This window comes from Oncorhynchus clarkii, chromosome 14 (genome assembly GCF_045791955.1).
Source record: "Oncorhynchus clarkii lewisi isolate Uvic-CL-2024 chromosome 14, UVic_Ocla_1.0, whole genome shotgun sequence".
NCBI classification, from domain to species: domain Eukaryota; kingdom Metazoa; phylum Chordata; class Actinopteri; order Salmoniformes; family Salmonidae; genus Oncorhynchus; species Oncorhynchus clarkii.
In genome coordinates, this window is record NC_092160.1 from 7,151,610 (window position 1) to 7,170,213 (window position 18,604).

General features: G+C 42.6%; 4 protein-coding genes across 4 annotated transcripts; all 4 read right to left on the reverse strand.

Moving 5' to 3' along the window:
• Nucleotides 1–573: 573 nt before the first annotated feature.
• LOC139365796 (protocadherin gamma-A6-like) lies at nt 574–7,842 on the reverse strand. Its single transcript, XM_071102870.1, has 4 exons — nt 7,360–7,842; nt 5,300–6,075; nt 2,701–2,883; nt 574–1,635 (listed from the first exon to the last, which is right to left on the reverse strand). Exons 1-4 carry the CDS (start codon nt 7,730–7,732, stop codon nt 574–576), a joined length of 2,394 nt encoding a protein of 797 aa, XP_070958971.1. The 5' UTR covers nt 7,733–7,842.
• A 1,036-nt stretch (nt 7,843–8,878) lies between these two features.
• Nucleotides 8,879–11,344, reverse strand: LOC139365797 (protocadherin gamma-A10-like). The gene is made up of 2 exons (XM_071102871.1): nt 10,965–11,344; nt 8,879–9,677 (listed from the first exon to the last, which is right to left on the reverse strand). Exons 1-2 carry the CDS (start codon nt 11,342–11,344, stop codon nt 8,879–8,881), a joined length of 1,179 nt encoding a protein of 392 aa, XP_070958972.1.
• An 826-nt stretch (nt 11,345–12,170) lies between these two features.
• On the reverse strand, nt 12,171–14,839 carry LOC139365798 (protocadherin gamma-A6-like). Its single transcript, XM_071102872.1, has 3 exons — nt 14,400–14,839; nt 12,344–13,112; nt 12,171–12,209 (listed from the first exon to the last, which is right to left on the reverse strand). Exons 1-3 carry the CDS (start codon nt 14,777–14,779, stop codon nt 12,171–12,173), a joined length of 1,188 nt encoding a protein of 395 aa, XP_070958973.1. The 5' UTR covers nt 14,780–14,839.
• A 977-nt stretch (nt 14,840–15,816) lies between these two features.
• LOC139365799 (protocadherin gamma-A6-like) lies at nt 15,817–18,378 on the reverse strand. The gene is made up of 2 exons (XM_071102873.1): nt 17,895–18,378; nt 15,817–16,607 (listed from the first exon to the last, which is right to left on the reverse strand). The coding sequence occupies exons 1-2, from the start codon at nt 18,274–18,276 to the stop codon at nt 15,817–15,819; spliced, it is 1,173 nt and encodes a 390-aa protein (XP_070958974.1). The 5' UTR covers nt 18,277–18,378.
• Nucleotides 18,379–18,604: the final 226 nt, after the last annotated feature.

Below are 18,604 nucleotides of genomic sequence, written 5' to 3' on the forward strand. Positions count from 1 at the left end.
CACTTGATTGTAAAACATGCCACCATATCATCTAAACCTTAGTTTAGATCGTGGGTAAAGATGTTCCATGGATACGGCGCACAAAACCATTATTGAACAGTACGGCAACATGCATACAGTATGTCGCACTGGTTGAGAGTATTTTGCTTGGTACAGAACTAGCTATAAAAACGGCTACACTGGCTCTACAATGACTATTGAGCTAAAGACAGTAGTTTGAACGTGAGTTCGTATACGCCGCCTGAAAGCGGAGCAGACCTCTGCTGCTCATGACAGAAGAAGCGCTGTCAGCACACAGAGGTGCTGAAATGCTCATAAAGCGCAGGAGTGTTAAAATTACACCATAGAACTTAGAATTATAAATTCAAAATCATGTAAAAAAAAGAAAATCAGCAGGCATAGTATAAATCCGCAGCTAATCAGAAATGATACTACAGCCTTACACTGTACACTGTTGACTAGACATAATTAATTAACCTAAACGCACCAGAACAAAATAGTTGAGATTTTCACAAAGGACAATGTAGATAAAGATATATTCCAAGCCAATGTGCAATATAATTTAAACTCCAATTAACTCACCTCTAGTGGGGAGTCTGGTTCATCCAGGATGTTCTGTTCATTCTGCATCCGCTGCATCGTCCCTGTAGAACTGGCGTCCATTATCAGTACGTTCTGACTACAGGGTCTGGCGAACTGACAGTCACTCTTTCTTGAGTCAGTCGTCCTGCACACCTCGTAATTGTACACGTGCTGTAGAGTTCCTGTCCCCAAAGTGTCTGCGTAACGTGGTGGATAATACGGAATAACCGGGAGATTGGAATGATAGAGGATGCGAGACTGTCTCCATCTGTATATTTTCACTGACATAATAACCACTAAACATGTGATGAACAGAAATGAGACTACAGCCAAAGCCAAGACTAAGTAAAAAGTAAGGTTGTCATTGTACTCCTTGTCGTGCGTAAAGTCAGTGAACTCCGAGAGCACTTCAGGGAAGCTGTCCGCCACCGCCACGTTAACATTGACTGTGGCTGAACGAGAGGGCTGCCCGTTGTCCTCCACTACAACAGTGAGCCTTTGTTTCACAGCATCTTTATCATTGACTTGGCGTATAGTTCTTATTTCTCCATTCTGTAAGCCCACTTCAAACAGCGCCCTGTCTGTCGCTTTCTGCAGTTTATATGAGAGCCAGGCATTCTGTCCTGAGTCCACATCAACAGCAACCACTTTAGTTACAAGATAGCCCACATCTGCTGAACGAGGCACCATTTCAGCCACCAGGGAGCTGCTAGTCTGGACTGGGTACAGAACCTGAGGCGCGTTGTCGTTCTGGTCTTGGATCATTATTTTCACCGTCGCATTGCTACTGAGAGGAGGGGATCCTCCATCTTGTGCCTTTACCACGAGTTTAAGTTGCTTGATTTGTTCGTAATCAAATGAGCGCACAGCATGTAAAACTCCGGTTTCAGAGTTAATGGATATATAAGTAGAGACTGGAGATCCACTGATCTGCGTGTCCTCCAGGAGGTACGAGATTCTAGCGTTTTGGTTCCAGTCAGTGTCCCGTGCGCTGACAGTAAATATGGACATTCCAGGAGAGTTATTCTCTGTGACGTAAGCAGAGTATGAGCTCTGATGAAACAATGGAGCATTGTCATTTACGTCAGAGATTCTAAGGTGTAGTATCCTGGCGCTTGAGAGAGGAGGCGAACCAGAATCTGTCGCTGTAATAGTTATGTTGTATTCTGGTGTTGTTTCTCTGTCAAAAGCTACATCTGAGATCAACGTATAATAACTGCTTAACGACGATTTTATCTTGAACGAGTTCGTATCTACAGAGCATGTAATCTGTCCGTTTCTCTCTGAATCGGCATCTTTAACGTTTACAACGGCAATCGTGGTTCCAGCAGCAGCATCTTCAGACACAGGGCTAGTGAAAGACATGATGTTTATAACTGGGGCATTGTCATTTATGTCAACTATTTCTATGACAACTTTGCCGAGGTCTGTCAAACCACCTTGGTCTTTGGCCTCAACTCTAATTTCATATTTCTTATCTTTTTCAAAATCGATTTGTCCAACAACAGATATCTTGCCAGTTGTCTCATCAATGTCAAATATATCTGCCAAGATTTCTTTCAAATTCGAAAAGTAATACATCACTATACCATTGGAACCACTGTCTGCATCACTAGCATTAACGGTTGTAATATAGGTTCCTTTCGGTGCGTTTTCCATCACAGTAGCCCTGTACACTGACTGGTTAAACACAGGCGCATTGTCATTGGCATCTAGGACAGTGATCTCTATATTTACTGTGCCAGATCTCTGCGGATTCCCACCGTCTACAGCGATTAGCTTTAAAGAGAGATGAGGATTCTCTTCTCTATCCAAAGGCTTTTGTAAAATCATTTCTGCAAATTTACTTCCATCAGGATTCGAATGTTGTTTCAGAACGAAATTGTCATTTTGAGTTAAAACATACTCGTGTAGACCATTAACTCCCACATCGGGATCCTTTGCACTCTCCAGCACAAAACGAGAGCCAAGAGTAGCAGATTCGCTGATTTCAAATTTGATATGATTATTCTTAAAAATAGGTGAATGGTCATTTACATCCACAATTTCAATTGTAACACGATGTAATTCGATTGGATTTTCTAGAATCATTTCAAAGCTAAAGCTACACGGAGTTACGTGGCCACAAAGCTGCTCTCGGTCTATTCTCTCACTCACGACTAGAATCCCTTTGTCTGTCTTCAGCTCTGTGTACTGAACGCTTTCCCCGGTCACGATACGGGCCCGGCCCGCTCGGAGTCTTTTCAAATCTAACCCCAGGTCTTGAGCCACGTTACCGATAAGAGAGCCTGTCTTCATCTCCTCCGGAATAGAATAACGGATTTGACCACTGATAATATGACTGAAATACAGGAGGAAACAAAGTACTTGCCATCGCAGTCCACAGCACAAACTCCATTTTACGCATCTAGGTCGAAGGAATCCTTCAGATGCCATAGCCAACAAAGATAAATCCAACACGAATATTCCTTATAGCCTACTGTATCCTCAAACGGTGAGAAAAGAGATTACTGATTACTGAAAGTGCTATTTTAATCCAGGCTATTTCTTAACGTATCTGTTTGAGCGAGTGATTCTCTGTAGTGCCCCGCCTCGTATGGAGCGCAGTCTCTCTTTCTACTCTGGAGCGCAGTGATAGGAGAGGGGGGGACGGGACTCTACTGACTGACAACATTGGACAGAAATTATTTCACTGATCAACAGCGGCACTCAGAGTCAAAAACATGAACACCAGATACGTGGACATATACAACTGGGTAGAAATGATTCATAATTGTACAGCACTGTACTGCTATCTATAATAATACAAAAACGCCATGTGCAATTACTAAAATAACGATGACCATCAGGGTGAACGGTAATCACTTGATTGTAAAACATGCCACCATATCATCTAAACCTTAGTTTAGATCGTGGGTAAAGATGTTCCATGGATACGGCGCACAAAACCATTATTGAACAGTACGGTAACATGCATACAGTATGTCGCACTGGTTGAGAGTATTTTGCTTGGTACAGAACTAGCTATAAAAACGGCTACACTGGCTCTACAATGACTATTGAGCTAAAGACAGTAGTTTGAACGAGAGATAGTATACGCTGCCTGAGAGCGGAGCAGACCTCTGCTGCTCATGACAGAAGAAGCGCTGTCAGCACACAGTGGTGCTGAAATGCTCATAAAGCGCAGGAGTGTTAAAATTACACCATAGAACTTAGAATTATAAATTCAAAATCATGTAAAAAAAAGAAAATCAGCAGGCATAGTATAAAATCCGCAGCTAATCAGAAATGATACTACAGCCTTACACTGTACACTGTTGACTAGACATAATTCATTAACCTAAACGCACCAGAACAATATAGTTGACATTTTCACAAAAGGCAATGTAGATAAATATATTGGTCATCAAAAAGAAAGGAGGACCAAGGCACTATTCATATAATTGATTAAAATGCCTTTATAAGTGTGGCATGTTCAATAGAAACAAAGTTTTTTTTAAACCGACGGGTTTCGGCTGCATGGCCTTTGTCAGGGAGTACAAAAAAAGAGGGATACAAGGTCCTCTTTTAAACAGCTTATCAATTAGCCCTAATTGGAAGAGGGAGTGGTTACACAATTGATTGGACACACCTAGTAAGCAATACTATACACATTGAAATACTGTAGCTAAGTTATCATAAAAATACAACTCCAAACTAGAAGTATCAGAACACTAAAAGGTAGTTCTAACCTTAAATATGACTGGGAGAAGTGTCAAGAATAAGAAAGCTAAATATATCATAGTACACTAGAACACAGCAAAACATGAACAACAACAGTCTAACCACAGCTGAGGGCAATAGAGCAAAATGTCCACTAGACGGGTAGTTAATGAAGACTACCCCATGGCAAGGCACTACAAGTCCCTACACCATGGCAACCCTGCAACCCTACAAGCTATGGGTATTGGTCATATTCCGGCCTCTATTAGAAAAGGGGACCGTCTTAAACAGTTAAACCAAAGGGAACGTCTTTGGATTTACAAACTACAGGCCACTAAATACCCTGGTTTAAATGAAGATATGGATTTCTCACTCTTCCTGTAGGGTTGTGATGGGTCCATTTGCTGTCATCTAGTGAACATTTTGCTCTATTGCCCTCAGCTGTGGTTAGACTGTTGTTGTTCATGTTTTGCTGTGTTCTAGTGTACTATGATATATTTAGCTTTCTTATTCTTGACACTTCTCCCAGTCATATTTAAGGTTAGAACTACCTTTTAGTGTTCTGATACTTTTAGTTTGGAGTTGTATTTTTATGATAACTTAGCTACAGTATTTCAATGTGTATAGTATTGCTTACTAGGTGTATCCAATCAATTGTGTAACCACTCCCTCTTCCAATTAGGGCTAATTGATAAGCTGTTTAAAAGAGGACCTTCTATTCCTCTTTTTTTGTACTCCCCGACGAAGGCCATGCAGCCGAAACCCGTCGGTTTAAAAAAAACTTTGTTCTATTGAACATGCCATACTTATAAAGGCATTTTAATCAATTATATGAAGAGTGCCTTGGTCCTCCTTTCTTTTTGATGACCAATTTACCCCTTTTACCAAAGAGCACCTTCTATCTACCAAAATGTACTATTGTTTACCTTAGTAGCGCTTCCCTTCCTCCTCTTTCTAGTAGATAAATATATATTCCAAGCCAAGGTGCAATATAATTTAACTCCGATTAACTCACCTCTAGTGGGGAGTCTGGTTCATCCAGGATGTTCTGTTCATTCTGCATCCGCTGCATCGTCCCTGTAGAACTGGGGTCCATTATCAGTACGTTCTGACTACAGGCTCTGGCGAACTGACAGTCACTCTTTCTGGAGTCAGTCGTCCTGCACACCTCGTAATTGTACACGTGCTGTAGAGTTCCTGTCCCCAAAGTATCTGCGTAACGTGGTGGATAATACGGAATAACCGGGAGATTGGAATGATAGAGGATGCGAGACTGTCTCCATCTGTATATTTTCACTGATATAATAACCACTAAACATGTGATGAACAGAAATGAGACTACAGCCAAAGCCAAGACTAAGTAAAAAGTCAGGTTGTCGTTGTACTCCTTGTCGTGCGTAAAGTCAGTGAACTCCGAGAGCACTTCTGGGAAGCTGTCCGCCACCGCCACGTTAACATTGACTGTAGCTGAACGAGAGGGCTGCCCGTTGTCCTCCACTACAATAGTGAGCCTTTGTTTCACGGCATCTTTATCATTGACTTGGCGTAGTGTTCTTATTTCGCCATTCTGTAAGCCCACTTCAAACAGCGCCCTGTCTGTCGCTTTCTGCAGTTTATATGAGAGCCAGGCATTCTGTCCAGAGTCCACATCAACAGCCACCACTTTAGTAACAAGATAGCCCACATCTGCTGAACGAGGCACAATTTCAGCCACCAGAGAGCTGCTAGTCTGGACTGGGTACAGAACCTGAGGCGCGTTGTCGTTCTGGTCTTGGATCATTATTTTCACCGTCGCATTGCTACTGAGAGGAGGGGATCCTCCATCTTGTGCCTTTACCACGAGTTTAAGTTGCTTGATTTGTTCATAATCAAAGGAGCGCACCGCATGTAAAACTCCGGTTTCAGAGTTAATGGATAAATAAGTAGAGACTGGAGATCCACTGATCTGGGTGTCCTCCAAGATGTACGAGATTCTAGCGTTTTGGTTCCAGTCAGTGTCCCGTGCGCTGACAGTAAATATGGACATTCCAGGAGAGTTATTCTCTGTGACATAAGTAGAGTATGAGCTCTGATGAAACAATGGAGCATTGTCATTTACGTCAGAGATTCTAAGGTGTAGTGTCCTGGCGCTTGAGAGAGGAGGCGAGCCAGAATCTGTCGCTGTAATAGTTATGTTGTATTCTGGTGTTGTTTCTCTGTCAAAAGCTACATCTGAGATCAACGTATAATAACTGCTTAACGACGATTTTATCTTGAACGAGTTCGTATCTACAGAGCATGTAATCTGTCCATTTCTCTCTGAATCGGCATCTTTAACGTTTACAACAGCAATCGTGGTTCCAGCAGCAGCATCTTCAGACACAGGGCTAGTGAAAGACATGATGTTTATAACTGGGGCATTGTCATTTATGTCAACTATTTCTATGACAACTTTGCCGAGGTCTGTCAAACCACCTTGGTCTTTGGCCTCAACTCTAATGTCATATTTCTTATCTTTTTCAAAATCGATTTGTCCAACAACAGATATCTTGCCAGTTGTCTCATCAATGTCAAATATATCTGCCAAGTTTTCTTTCAAATTCGAAAAATAATACATCACTATACCATAGGAACCACTGTCTGCATCACTAGCATTAACGGTTGTAATATAGGTTCCTTTCGGTGCGTTTTCCATCACAGTAGCCCTGTACACTGACTGGTTAAACACAGGGGCATTATCATTGGCATCCAGGACAGTGATCTCTATATTTACTGTGCCAGATCTCTGCGGATTCCCACCGTCTACAGCGATTAGCTTTAAAGAGAGACGAGGATTCTCTTCTCTATCCAAAGGCTTTTGTAAAATCATTTCTGCAAATTTACTTCCATCAGGATTCGAATGTTGTTTCAGAACGAAATTGTCATTTTGAGTTAAAACATACTCGTGTAGACCATTAACTCCCACATCGGGATCCTTTGCACTCTCCAGCACAAAACGAGAGCCAAGAGTAGCAGATTCGCTGATTTCAAATTTGATATGATTATTCTTAAAAATAGGTGAATGGTCATTTACATCCACAATTTCAACTGTAACACGATGCAATTCGATTGGATTTTCCAGAATAATTTCAAAACTGAAGCTACATGGTGTGACGTCGCCACAAAGCTGCTCTCGGTCTATTCTCTCACTCACGACTAGAATCCCTTTGTCTGTCTTCAGCTCTGTGTACTGAATGCTTTCTCCGGTCACGATACGGGCCCGGCCCGCTCGGAGCCGTTTCAAATCTAACCCCAGGTCTTGAGCTACGTTACCGATAAGAGAGCCTTTCTTCATCTCCTCTGGAATGGAATAGCGGATTTGTCCACTGACAGTATGACTGAGATAGAAGAGAAAAATGAGTACATGCCACCGTAGTCCACTAAAACGCCATCTTACGCATTTGGGTTGAATGAATCCTTCAAATTCCATAGCCAACAAACAATACAATCCACAAGAATATTCCGTAAAGGGTATCCTCAGAAACAGTGAGCAAATACTGGCTGACGCTTCGATTCAATCGAGCCTATTTTCACTGTCCTTTTCTGATCTATGTTAATGGATCAGAGCGAAAATCTTTCTGTCGAGCCCCGCCTCGTATGAAGAGCAGAGTCTCTCCCTTTCCTCTGGTGGAGCGCAGTGATAGGGGAGGGGACTCCAGTGATTGACAACACTGGACAGAAATGATTTCACTGATCAACAGCGGCCCTCAGAGTCCAAAACATGTTTTTTTAAATGTGCAACTGTGTAGTAATGATTCAACTTTGTCCAGCACTATTTTCTTTCCAAGTTGTCACAATTAAAAGCAATGTGGTACGTGCATGAACTATCTAAAAACATGCCATGTCCAATTACTAAAATAACACCAACAGGGAACATAGCCTAATCATTTGATACAGGAACATGAGACTATATCTTCTAAGCCCTAGATTTGATCGTGCATAAAACTTTTCCATTGAACAGACGTACAAACCACTACTGAAAAATACAGTAAAATACCTGTATTGAGAGATTTTTGGTTGGTATAGGACTAACCGTAAACACGGATGAAAATGTTAGGTGACGCTTGATCAATTTAGACACAAATTGGAAAAGGTATAGCATACACCGTATGATATTCTTTATCGCTTTACACCTGTACGTATAAGGTAGTAGTTGTGGAATTATTAGGTTAGATTACTCGTTGGTTATTACTGCATTGTCGGAACTAGAAGCACAAGCATTTCAATACACTCGCATTAACATCTGCTAACCATGTGTATATGACAAATACAATTTGATTTAATTTGATTAAAGAAGTGTCGCTGTCCATACAGTGTGGTTCTGAAATGGCATTTCAACGCTACATCCTTACTATTGTAGCACTTGGTATTCTTGTTCAGATCGAAGTCAGTTCCAACAAACTCAGCAGGCATACATACACAAGCCAAATCTAAACAGTAAAACACGTAGTAGCTGATGTAAGTGTAATCCTACAGAGATGAGCAGAAAGGGAGCCAACCGAGTAAATTAGCCAAGCACAAGAGAACAATAAGTTGAAAAAAGACACATTCCAGAAATGTATCCCAAAATAATGTACTAAGTTAAAAAAATGTCCAAAAGACTCACCTCTATTGGGGAGTCTGGTTCATCCAGGATGTTCTGTTCACTCTGCATCCGCTGCATCGTCCCTGTAGAACTGGGGTCCATTATCAGTACGTTCTGACTACAGGGTCTGGCGAACTGACAGCCACTATTTCTGGAGTCAGTCGTCCTGCACACCTCGTAATTGTACACGTGTTGTAGAGTTCCTGTCCCCAAAGTATCTGCGTAACGCGGTGGATAATACGGAATAACCGGGAGATTGGAATGATAGAGGATGCGAGACTGTCTCCATCTGTATATTTTCACTGATATAATAACCACTAAACACGTGATGAACAGAAATGAGACTACAGCCAAAGCCAAGACTAAGTAAAAAGTCAGGTTGTCATTGTACTCATTGTCGTGCGTAAAGTCAGTGAACTCCGAAAGCACTTCAGGGAAGCTGTCCGCCACCGCCACGTTAACATTGACTGTAGCTGAACGGGAGGGGTGTCCATTGTCTTCCACTACAACAGTGAGCCTTTGTTTCACGGCATCTTTATCATTGACTTGGCGTGTAGTTCTTATTTCCCCATTCTGCAAGCCCACTTCAAACAGCGCCCTGTCTGTCGCTTTCTGCACTTTGTAAGAGAGCCAGGCATTCTGTCCAGAGTCCACATCAACAGCTACCACTTTAGTCACAAGATAGCCCACATCTGCTGAACGAGGAACCATTTCAGTCACCAGGGAGCTGCTAGTCTGTACAGGGTACAGAACCGGAGGCGCGTTGTCATTCTGATCTTGGATGAAGATGTTGACACTCACATTGCTACCGAGTGGAGGAGAGCCTCCATCTTGCGCCTTAACCTCGAGTTTAAGCTGTTTTATTTGTTCATAATCAAAGGAGCGCACAGCATGTAAAACTCCGGTTTCAGAGTTAATGGATATATAAGTAGAGACTGGAGTTCCGCTGATCTGCGTGTCCTCCAACAGGTACGATATTCTCGCGTTCTGGTTCCAGTCAGAGTCCCGCGCGCTGACAGTAAATATGGACATTCCAGGAGAGTTATTCTCTGTGACGTAAGCAGAGTAGGTGCCTTTATCGAACAATGGGGCATTGTCATTTACGTCAGAGATTCTCAGGTGTAGTGTCCTGGCGCTAGAGAGAGGAGGCGAACCAGAATCTGTCGCTGTTATAGTTATGTTGTATTCTGGTGTTGTTTCTCTGTCAAACCCTTTATCAGAGATCAAATTGTAATAACTAGTTAAGGATGATTTTATCTTGAACGGGAGGTTAGTATCTATAGAGCATGTAATCTGCCCATTTCTCTCTGAATCAGCGTCTTTTACATTTATAACTGCTACCGTGGTTCCAGGAGGAGCATCTTCAGACACGGGGCTGGAGAAAGACATGACGTTTATAACTGGTGCGTTGTCATTTATGTCAAGAACTTCAATTACAACTTTACTAGAGTCTGTTAAACCACCCTGATCTTTAGCCTCTACTCTAACCTCGTATTTCTTATCTTTCTCATAATCTACCCGTCCCGAAACAGATATGATTCCTGTTTTCTCGTCTATTATGAAAATATCCGCAATGCTCCCCTTCAACTTAGAAAAGCTATATGTGATTTGTCCATTTGTGCCACTGTCTGCATCACTTGCATTCACGGTTGTAATATAGGTGCCTTTCAGTGCATTTTCCATCACAGTAGCCCTGTACACTGATTGGTTAAACACAGGCGAATTGTCATTGGCATCTAGGACAGTGATCTCGATATTTACTGTGCCAGATCTCTGCGGATTTCCACCGTCTACAGCGATTAGCTTTAAAGAGAGACGAGGATGCTCCTCTCTATCTAATAGTTTCTGGAGGAACATCTCTGCATATTTACTACCGTCTGGATTCGCATGCTGTTTTAGAATGAAATTGTCATTGTGAGTTAAAACATAATTCCTCAGGGCGTTGAGCCCTACATCGGGGTCCTCTGCACTTTCCAGCAGAAATCGCGACCCAACCGTAGCCGATTCGCTGATTTCAAAATGTATATATTTATTTGGGAAAGCAGGAGCATGATCATTTACATCTAGAATCTCCACAGTAATACGATGCAGCTCAATAGGATTTTCTAGAATCATTTCGAAGCTGAAGCTACACGGTGTGGCGTCGCCACAAAGCTGCTCTCGGTCTATTCTCTCACTCACGACTAGAATCCCTTTGTCTGTCTTCAGCTCTGTGTACTGAATGCTTTCTCCGGTCACGATACGGGCCCGGCCCGCTCGGAGCCGTTTCAAATCTAACCCCAGGTCTTGAGCTACGTTACCGATAAGAGAGCCTTTCTTCATCTCCTCTGGAATGGAATAGCGGATTTGTCCACTGACAGTATGACTGAGATAGAGGAGAAAAATGAGTACCTGCCACCGTAGTCCACTAAAACGCCATCTTACGCATTTGGGTTGAATGATTCCTTCAAATTCCATAGCCAACAAATAATACAATCCACAATAATATTCCGTAAAGGGTATCCTCAGAAACAGTGAGCAAATACTGGCTGACGCTTCGATTCAATCGAGCCTATTTTCACTGTCCTTTTCTGATCTATGTTAATAATGGATCAGAGCGAAAATCTTTCTGTCGAGCCCCGCCTCGTATGAAGAGCAGAGTCTCTCCCTTTCCTCTGGTGGAACGCAGTGATAGGGGAGGGGACTCCTGTGATTGACAACACTGGACAGAAATTATTTCACTGATCAACAGCGGCCCTCAGAGTCCAAAACATGTAAAAAAAAATGTACAGCTGTGTAGAAATGATTCAACATTGTCCAGCACTATTTTCTTTCCAAATTGTCACAATTAAAAGCAATGTGGTACGTGCATGAACTATCTAAAAACATGCCATGTCCAATTTACTAAAATAACACCAACAGGGAACATAGCCTAATCATTTGATACAGGAACATGAGACTATATCTTCTAAGCCCTAGATTTGATCGTGCATAAAACTTTTCCATGGAACAGACGTACAAACCACTACTGAAAAATACAGTAAAATACCTATATTGATAGCTTTTTGGTTGGTATAGGACTAACCGTAAACACGGATGAAAATGTTTAGTGACTCTTGATCAATTTAGAAAGCAGTTGGAAAAGGTATAGCATACACCGTGCGAAAGAAGTGTCGCTGTCCATACAGTGTGGTTCTGAATTGGCATTTCAACGCTACATCCTTACTATTGTAGCACTTGGTATTCTTGTTCAGTTCGAAGTCAGTTCCTACCAACTCAGCAGGCATACATACACAAGTCAAATCTAACAATAAAACGCGTAGTAGCTGATGTAAGTGTAACCCTACAGAGATGAGCAGAAAGGGAGCCAACTGAGTAAATTAGCCATGCACCAGAGCACAATAGTTGAAAAAAGACACATTCCAGAAATGTATCCCAAAACAATGTGCTAAATTATAAAATGTCCAATTAACTCACCTCTATTGGGGAGTCTGGTTCATATAGGATGTTCTGTTCGTTCTGCATTTTCTGCATCGTCCCTGTTGAACTGGGGTCCATTATCAGCACGTTCTGACTACAGGGTCTGGCGAACTGACAGTCACTCTTTCTGGAGTCAGTCGTCCTGCACACCTCGTAATTGTACACGTGTTGTAGAGTTCCTGTCCCCAAAGTGTCTGCGTAACGCGGTGGATAATACGGAATAACAGGGAGGTTGGAATGATAGAGAATGCGAGACCGTCTCCATCTGTATATTTTCACTGATATAATAACCACTAAACACGTGATGAACAGAAATGAGACTACAGCAAAAGCCAAGACTAAGTAAAAAGTCAGGTTGTCGTTGTACTCCTTGTCGTGCGTAAAGTCAGTGAACTCCGAGAGCACTTCAGGGAAGCTGTCCACCACCGCCACGTTAACATTGACTGTAGCTGAACGAGAGGGCTGCCCATTGTCCTCCACTACCACAGTGAGCCTTTGTTTCACAGCATCTTTATCATTGACTTGGCGTACAGTTCTTATTTCCCCATTCTGCAAGCCCACTTCCAATAGCGCCCTGTCTGTCGCTTTCAGCAGTTTGTACGAGAGCCAGGCATTCTGTCCAGAGTCCACATCAACAGCCACCACTTTAGTCACAAGATAGCCCACATCTGCTGAACGAGGTACCATTTCAGCCACCAGGGAGCTGCTAGTCTGGACTGGGTACAGAACCTGAGGCGCGTTGTCATTCTGATCTTGGATGAAGATGTTGACACTCACATTGCTACCGAGTGGAGGAGAGCCTCCATCTTGTGCCTTAACCACGAGTTTAAGTTGTTTTATTTGTTCATAATCAAAGGAGCGCACAGCATGTAAAACTCCAGTTTCAGAGTTAATGGATATATAAGTAGAGACTGGAGTTCCGCTGATCTGCGTGTCCTCCAACAGGTACGATATTCTCGCGTTCTGGTTCCAGTCAGAGTCCCGCGCGCTAACAGTAAATATGGACATTCCAGGAGAGTTATTCTCTGTGACGTAAGCAGAGTAGGTGCCTTTATCGAACAATGGGGCATTGTCATTTACGTCAGAGATTCTCAGGTGTAAAGTCCTGGCGCTAGAGAGAGGAGGCGAACCAGAATCTGTCGCTGTTATAGTTATGTTGTATTCTGGTGTTGTTTCTGTGTCAAACCCTTTATCAGAGATCAAATTGTAATAACTAGTTAAGGATGATTTTATCTTGAATGGGAGGTTATCATCTATAGAGCATGTAATCTGCCCATTTCTCTCTGAATCAGCGTCTTTGACGTTAATAACGGCTACCGTAGTTCCAGGAGGAGCATCTTCAGACACAGGGCTGGAGAAAGACATGACATTTATAACTGGTGCGTTGTCATTTATGTCAAGAACTTCAATTACAACTTTACTAGAGTCTGTTAAACCACCCTGATCTTTAGCCTCTACTCTAACCTCGTATTTCTTATCTTTCTCATAATCTACCTGTCCCGAAACAGATATGATTCCTGCTTTCTCGTCTATTATGAAAATATCAGCAATGCTCCCCTTCAACTTCGAAAAGCTATATGTGATTTGTCCATTTGTGCCACTGTCTGCATCACTTGCATTCACGGTTATGATGTAGGTGCCTTTCGGTGCGTTTTCCATCACAGCAGCCCGATACACTGATTGGTTAAACACAGGCGCATTGTCATTCACATCCAGGACAGTGATCTCTATATTTACTGTGCCAGATCTCTGCGGATTTCCACCGTCTACAGCGATTAGCTTTAAAGAGAGACGAGGATGCTCCTCTCTATCCAATGGTTTCTGGAGAACCATCTCAGCATATTTACTACCGTCTGGATTCGCATGCTGTTTTAGAATGAAATTATCATTGTGAGTTAAAACATAATTCTGTAGGGCGTTGAGCCCTACATCGGGGTCCTCTGCACTTTCCAGCAGAAATCGCGACCCAACCGTAGCCGATTCGCTGATTTCAAAATGTATATATTTATTTGGGAAAGCAGGAGCATGATCATTTACATCTAGAATCTCCACAGTAATACGATGCAGCTCAATAGGATTTTCTAGAATCATTTCGAAGCTGAAGCTACACGGTGTGGCGTCGCCACAAAGCTGCTCTCGGTCTATTCTCTCACTCACGACTAGAATCCCTTTGTCTGTCTTCAGCTCTGTGTACTGAATGCTTTCTCCGGTCACGATACGGGCCCTGCCCGCTCGGAGCCGTTTCAAATCTAACCCCAGGTCTTGAGCCACGTTACCGATAAGAGAGCCTTTCTTCATCTCCTCCGGAATGGTATACCGGATTTGGCCACTGACAACATTACTAAAACACAGGACAAAAATCAGTACTTGCCACCGTAGTCCACACAAACACCATTGTAAGCATTTAGATTGAAGGAATCCTTCAAATGCCATCGCTAACAAATAATAAATCCAACACGAATATTCCTTATACTGGATCCAGAGTAAAGGTGAGGAAATAAGTAGATGTTTTGCTTTAACCCGGCCAATTTTCACTATATCTTTCTTATAAACTGATCAGAGCGAGTGTGTCTGTCTCGTGCCCCGCCTCGTATGAAGCGCAGAGAGTTTTTCCGTCTCCTCTGGTAGAGCGCAATGATAGGGGAGGGGACTCCCCGACTGACAACACTGGACAGAATTTATTTCACTGATCAACAGCGGCCCTCAGAGTATAAAACATGAACACCAGATTAAATTTGAACATGCAAAACCGTTAATAAATTATTTTAAACACTGGACAGTATTATTTGATTTCCAAAATAATCCAAATAATATTGTCTTAACACTTAATTTTCTGGAATCTAAATAAATGCAGGTTTCATCGCTACAATACTATGACCAACAAAGTAAGCAAATTACTGTTTTATAGCCTACAAAAAAAATGTCACTATCCCATCAACATCTAATTGGATCATGCGTAAAAGTGTATTCCACAACCGTACAAACCACGACTGAACACAACAAACCAACATTGATGTAGGTTGAAAGTAACATGCTTCGTAAAGACTCAAATCTACAGAGACATTTGTTCAATAGACAGAGGTATAAGAACAACGGAGGGAGGAGCACAGCGCGTGAGAACGAGGCATCCGCTGTATAAAGTCGCTGTCCGCAAAGGGCGGTTCTGAAACGAGATGAATGCGCAACAGAGTAACGAATAGGCCTCTATCACAGGCAAATTTGTTCAGGTCGAAATACATGTCTAGAAGCTCAGCAGACATACAACTAGGCACACATACAACACGAACCTAAACCTTTTCATAGGTAACAAAAAAAATGCACAATCCTTGATTTACCGCTATAATACTGCAACGAGAGAGAGCAACCCCAACCTCTGAGATACAGATAAAAATATTCAAGCACCAGAGGAGAATAGTTGGAAATGGAAAATGGGCACATTGTTAAGATGTACTCCAACAAAATGTGCTAAGTTATTTAAAATCCAAAAGACTCACCTCTAGTGGGGAGTCTGGTTCATCCAGGATGTTCTGTTCACTCTGCATCCGCTGCATTGTCCCTGTAGAACTGGGGTCCATTATCAGTACGTTCTGACTACAGGGTCTGGCGAACTGACAGTCACTCTTTCTGGAGTCAGTCGTCCTGCACACCTCGTAATTGTACACGTGCTGTAGAGTTCCTGTCCCCAAAGTGTCTGCGTAACGCGGTGGATAATACGGAATAACCGGGAGATTGGAATGATAGAGGATGCGAGACTGTCTCCATCTGTATATTTTCACTGATATAATAACCACTAAACATGTGATGAACAGAAATGAGACTACAGCCAAAGCCAAGACTAAGTAAAAAGTCAGGTTGTCATTGTACTCCTTGTCGTGCGTAAAGTCAGTGAACTCCGACAGCACTTCAGGGAAGCTGTCCGCCACCGCCACGTTAACATTGACTGTAGCTGAACGAGAGGGCTGCCCATTGTCCTCCACTACAACAGTGAGCCTTTGTTTCACAGCATCTTTATCATTGACTTGGCGTATAGTTCTTATTTCCCCATTCTGCAAGCCCACTTCAAACAGCGCCCTGTCTGTCGCTTTCTGCAGTTTGTACGAGAGCCAGGAATTTTGTCCAGAGTCCACATCAACAGCCACCACTTTAGTTACAAGATAGCCCACATCTGCTGAACGAGGAACCATTTCAGCCACTAGAGAGCTGCTAGTCTGGACTGGATACAGAACCTGAGGAGCGTTGTCATTCTGGTCTTGGATGAAGAGGTTGACACTCACATTGCTACTGAGTGGAGGAGAGCCTCCATCTTGCACCTTAACCACTAGTGTGAGCTGTTTGATTTGTTCATAATCAAAGGAGCGCACAGCATGTAAAACTCCTGTTTCAGAGTTAATTGATATGTAAGTAGAGACTGGAGTTCCACTGATCTGCGTGTCCTCCAACAGGTACGATATTCTCGCGTTCTGATTCCAGTCAGAGTCCCGCGCGCTGACAGTAAATATGGACATTCCAGGAGAGTTATTCTCTGTGACGTAAGCAGAGTAGGTGCCTTTATCGAACAATGGGGCATTGTCATTTACGTCAGAGATTCTAAGGTGTAGTGTCCTGGCGCTAGAGAGAGGAGGCGAACCAGAATCGGTCGCTGTTATGGTTATGTTGTATTCTGGTGTTGTTTCTCTGTCAAAACCGATATCTGAGATCAACGTATAATAACTACTTAAAGAAGATTTGATCTTGAACGGGAGGTTAGTATCTATAGAGCATGTAATCTGCCCATTTCTCTCTGAATCAGCGTCTTTGACGTTAATAACGGCTACCGTAGTTCCAGGAGGAGCATCTTCAGACACGGGGCTGGTGAAAGACATGACGTTTATAACTGGTGCGTTGTCATTTATGTCAAGAACTTCAATTACAACTTTACTAGAGTCTGTTAAACCACCCTGATCTTTAGCCTCTACTCTGACCTCGTATTTCTTATCTTTCTCATAATCTATCTGGCCTGAAACAGAAATAGAACCGGTCGACATATCAATGGTAAATATATCAACTATATTCCCTTTCAACTTTGAAAAATAGTAGGAAATATGTCCATGCGATCCACTATCTGCATCGCTGGCATTCACGGTTGTAATATAAGTGCCCGTTGGAGCTTTTTCCATCACAGTAGCCCTGTACACTGACTGGTTAAACACGGGAGCATTATCATTGGCATCTAGGACATTGATCTCTATATTTACTGTGCCAGATCTCTGTGGATTTCCACCGTCTACAGCGATTAGCTTTAAAGAGAGACAAGGATGCTCCTCTCTATCTAATGGTTTCTGGAGAACCATCTCTGCATATTTACTACCGTCTGGATTCGTATGTTGCTTTAGAACAAAATTATGGTTGGGAGTTAACATGTAATTTTGTAGGGCGTTAAGTGTTACATCGGGATCCACTGCACTCTCTAGTAGAAATCTCGCACCGACAGTAGCTGACTCGCTAATTTCAAATTGTACGTCTTTTATGGGAAATGCAGGAGCATGGTCATTTACATCTAGAATTTCCACTGTAATACGATGCAGCTCGATGGGATTTTCTAGAATAATTTCGAAGCTGAAGCTACACGGTGTGACGTCGCCACAAAGCTGCTCTCGGTCTATTCTCTCACTCACGACTAGAATCCCTTTGTCTGTCTTCAGCTCTGTGTACTGAATGCTTTCTCCAGTCACGATACGGGCCCGGCCCACCCTGAGCCGTTTCAAATCTAACCCCAGGTCTTGAGCCACGTTACCGATAAGAGAGCCTTTCTTCATCTCCTCCGGAATGGAATACCGGATTTGGCCACTGGTAATATGAATAAAATACAGAAGAAAAACCAGTACTTGCCACCGTAGTCCACACAAACGCCATTTTAGGCATTTAGGTTGAAGGAATCCTTCAAATGCCATAGCCAAGAAATAATAAATCCAACACGAATATTCTTTATACTGGATCCAGAGAAACGGTGAGGAAATAAGTAGATGTTTCGCTTTAACCTAGCCTATTTTTGCGTAATATTTCATATTGATCAGAGCGAGTGTGTCTGTGTCTGTGTCTTGCCCCGCCTCGTATGAAGCGCAGAGAGTTTTTCCGTCTCCTCTGGTAGAGCGCAATGATAGGGGAGGGGACGCCACTGACTGACAACACTGGACAGAATTTATTTCACTGATCAACAGCGGCCCTCAGAGTATAAAACATGAACACCACATGACACTTGAACATGTAAAACCGTTCAGA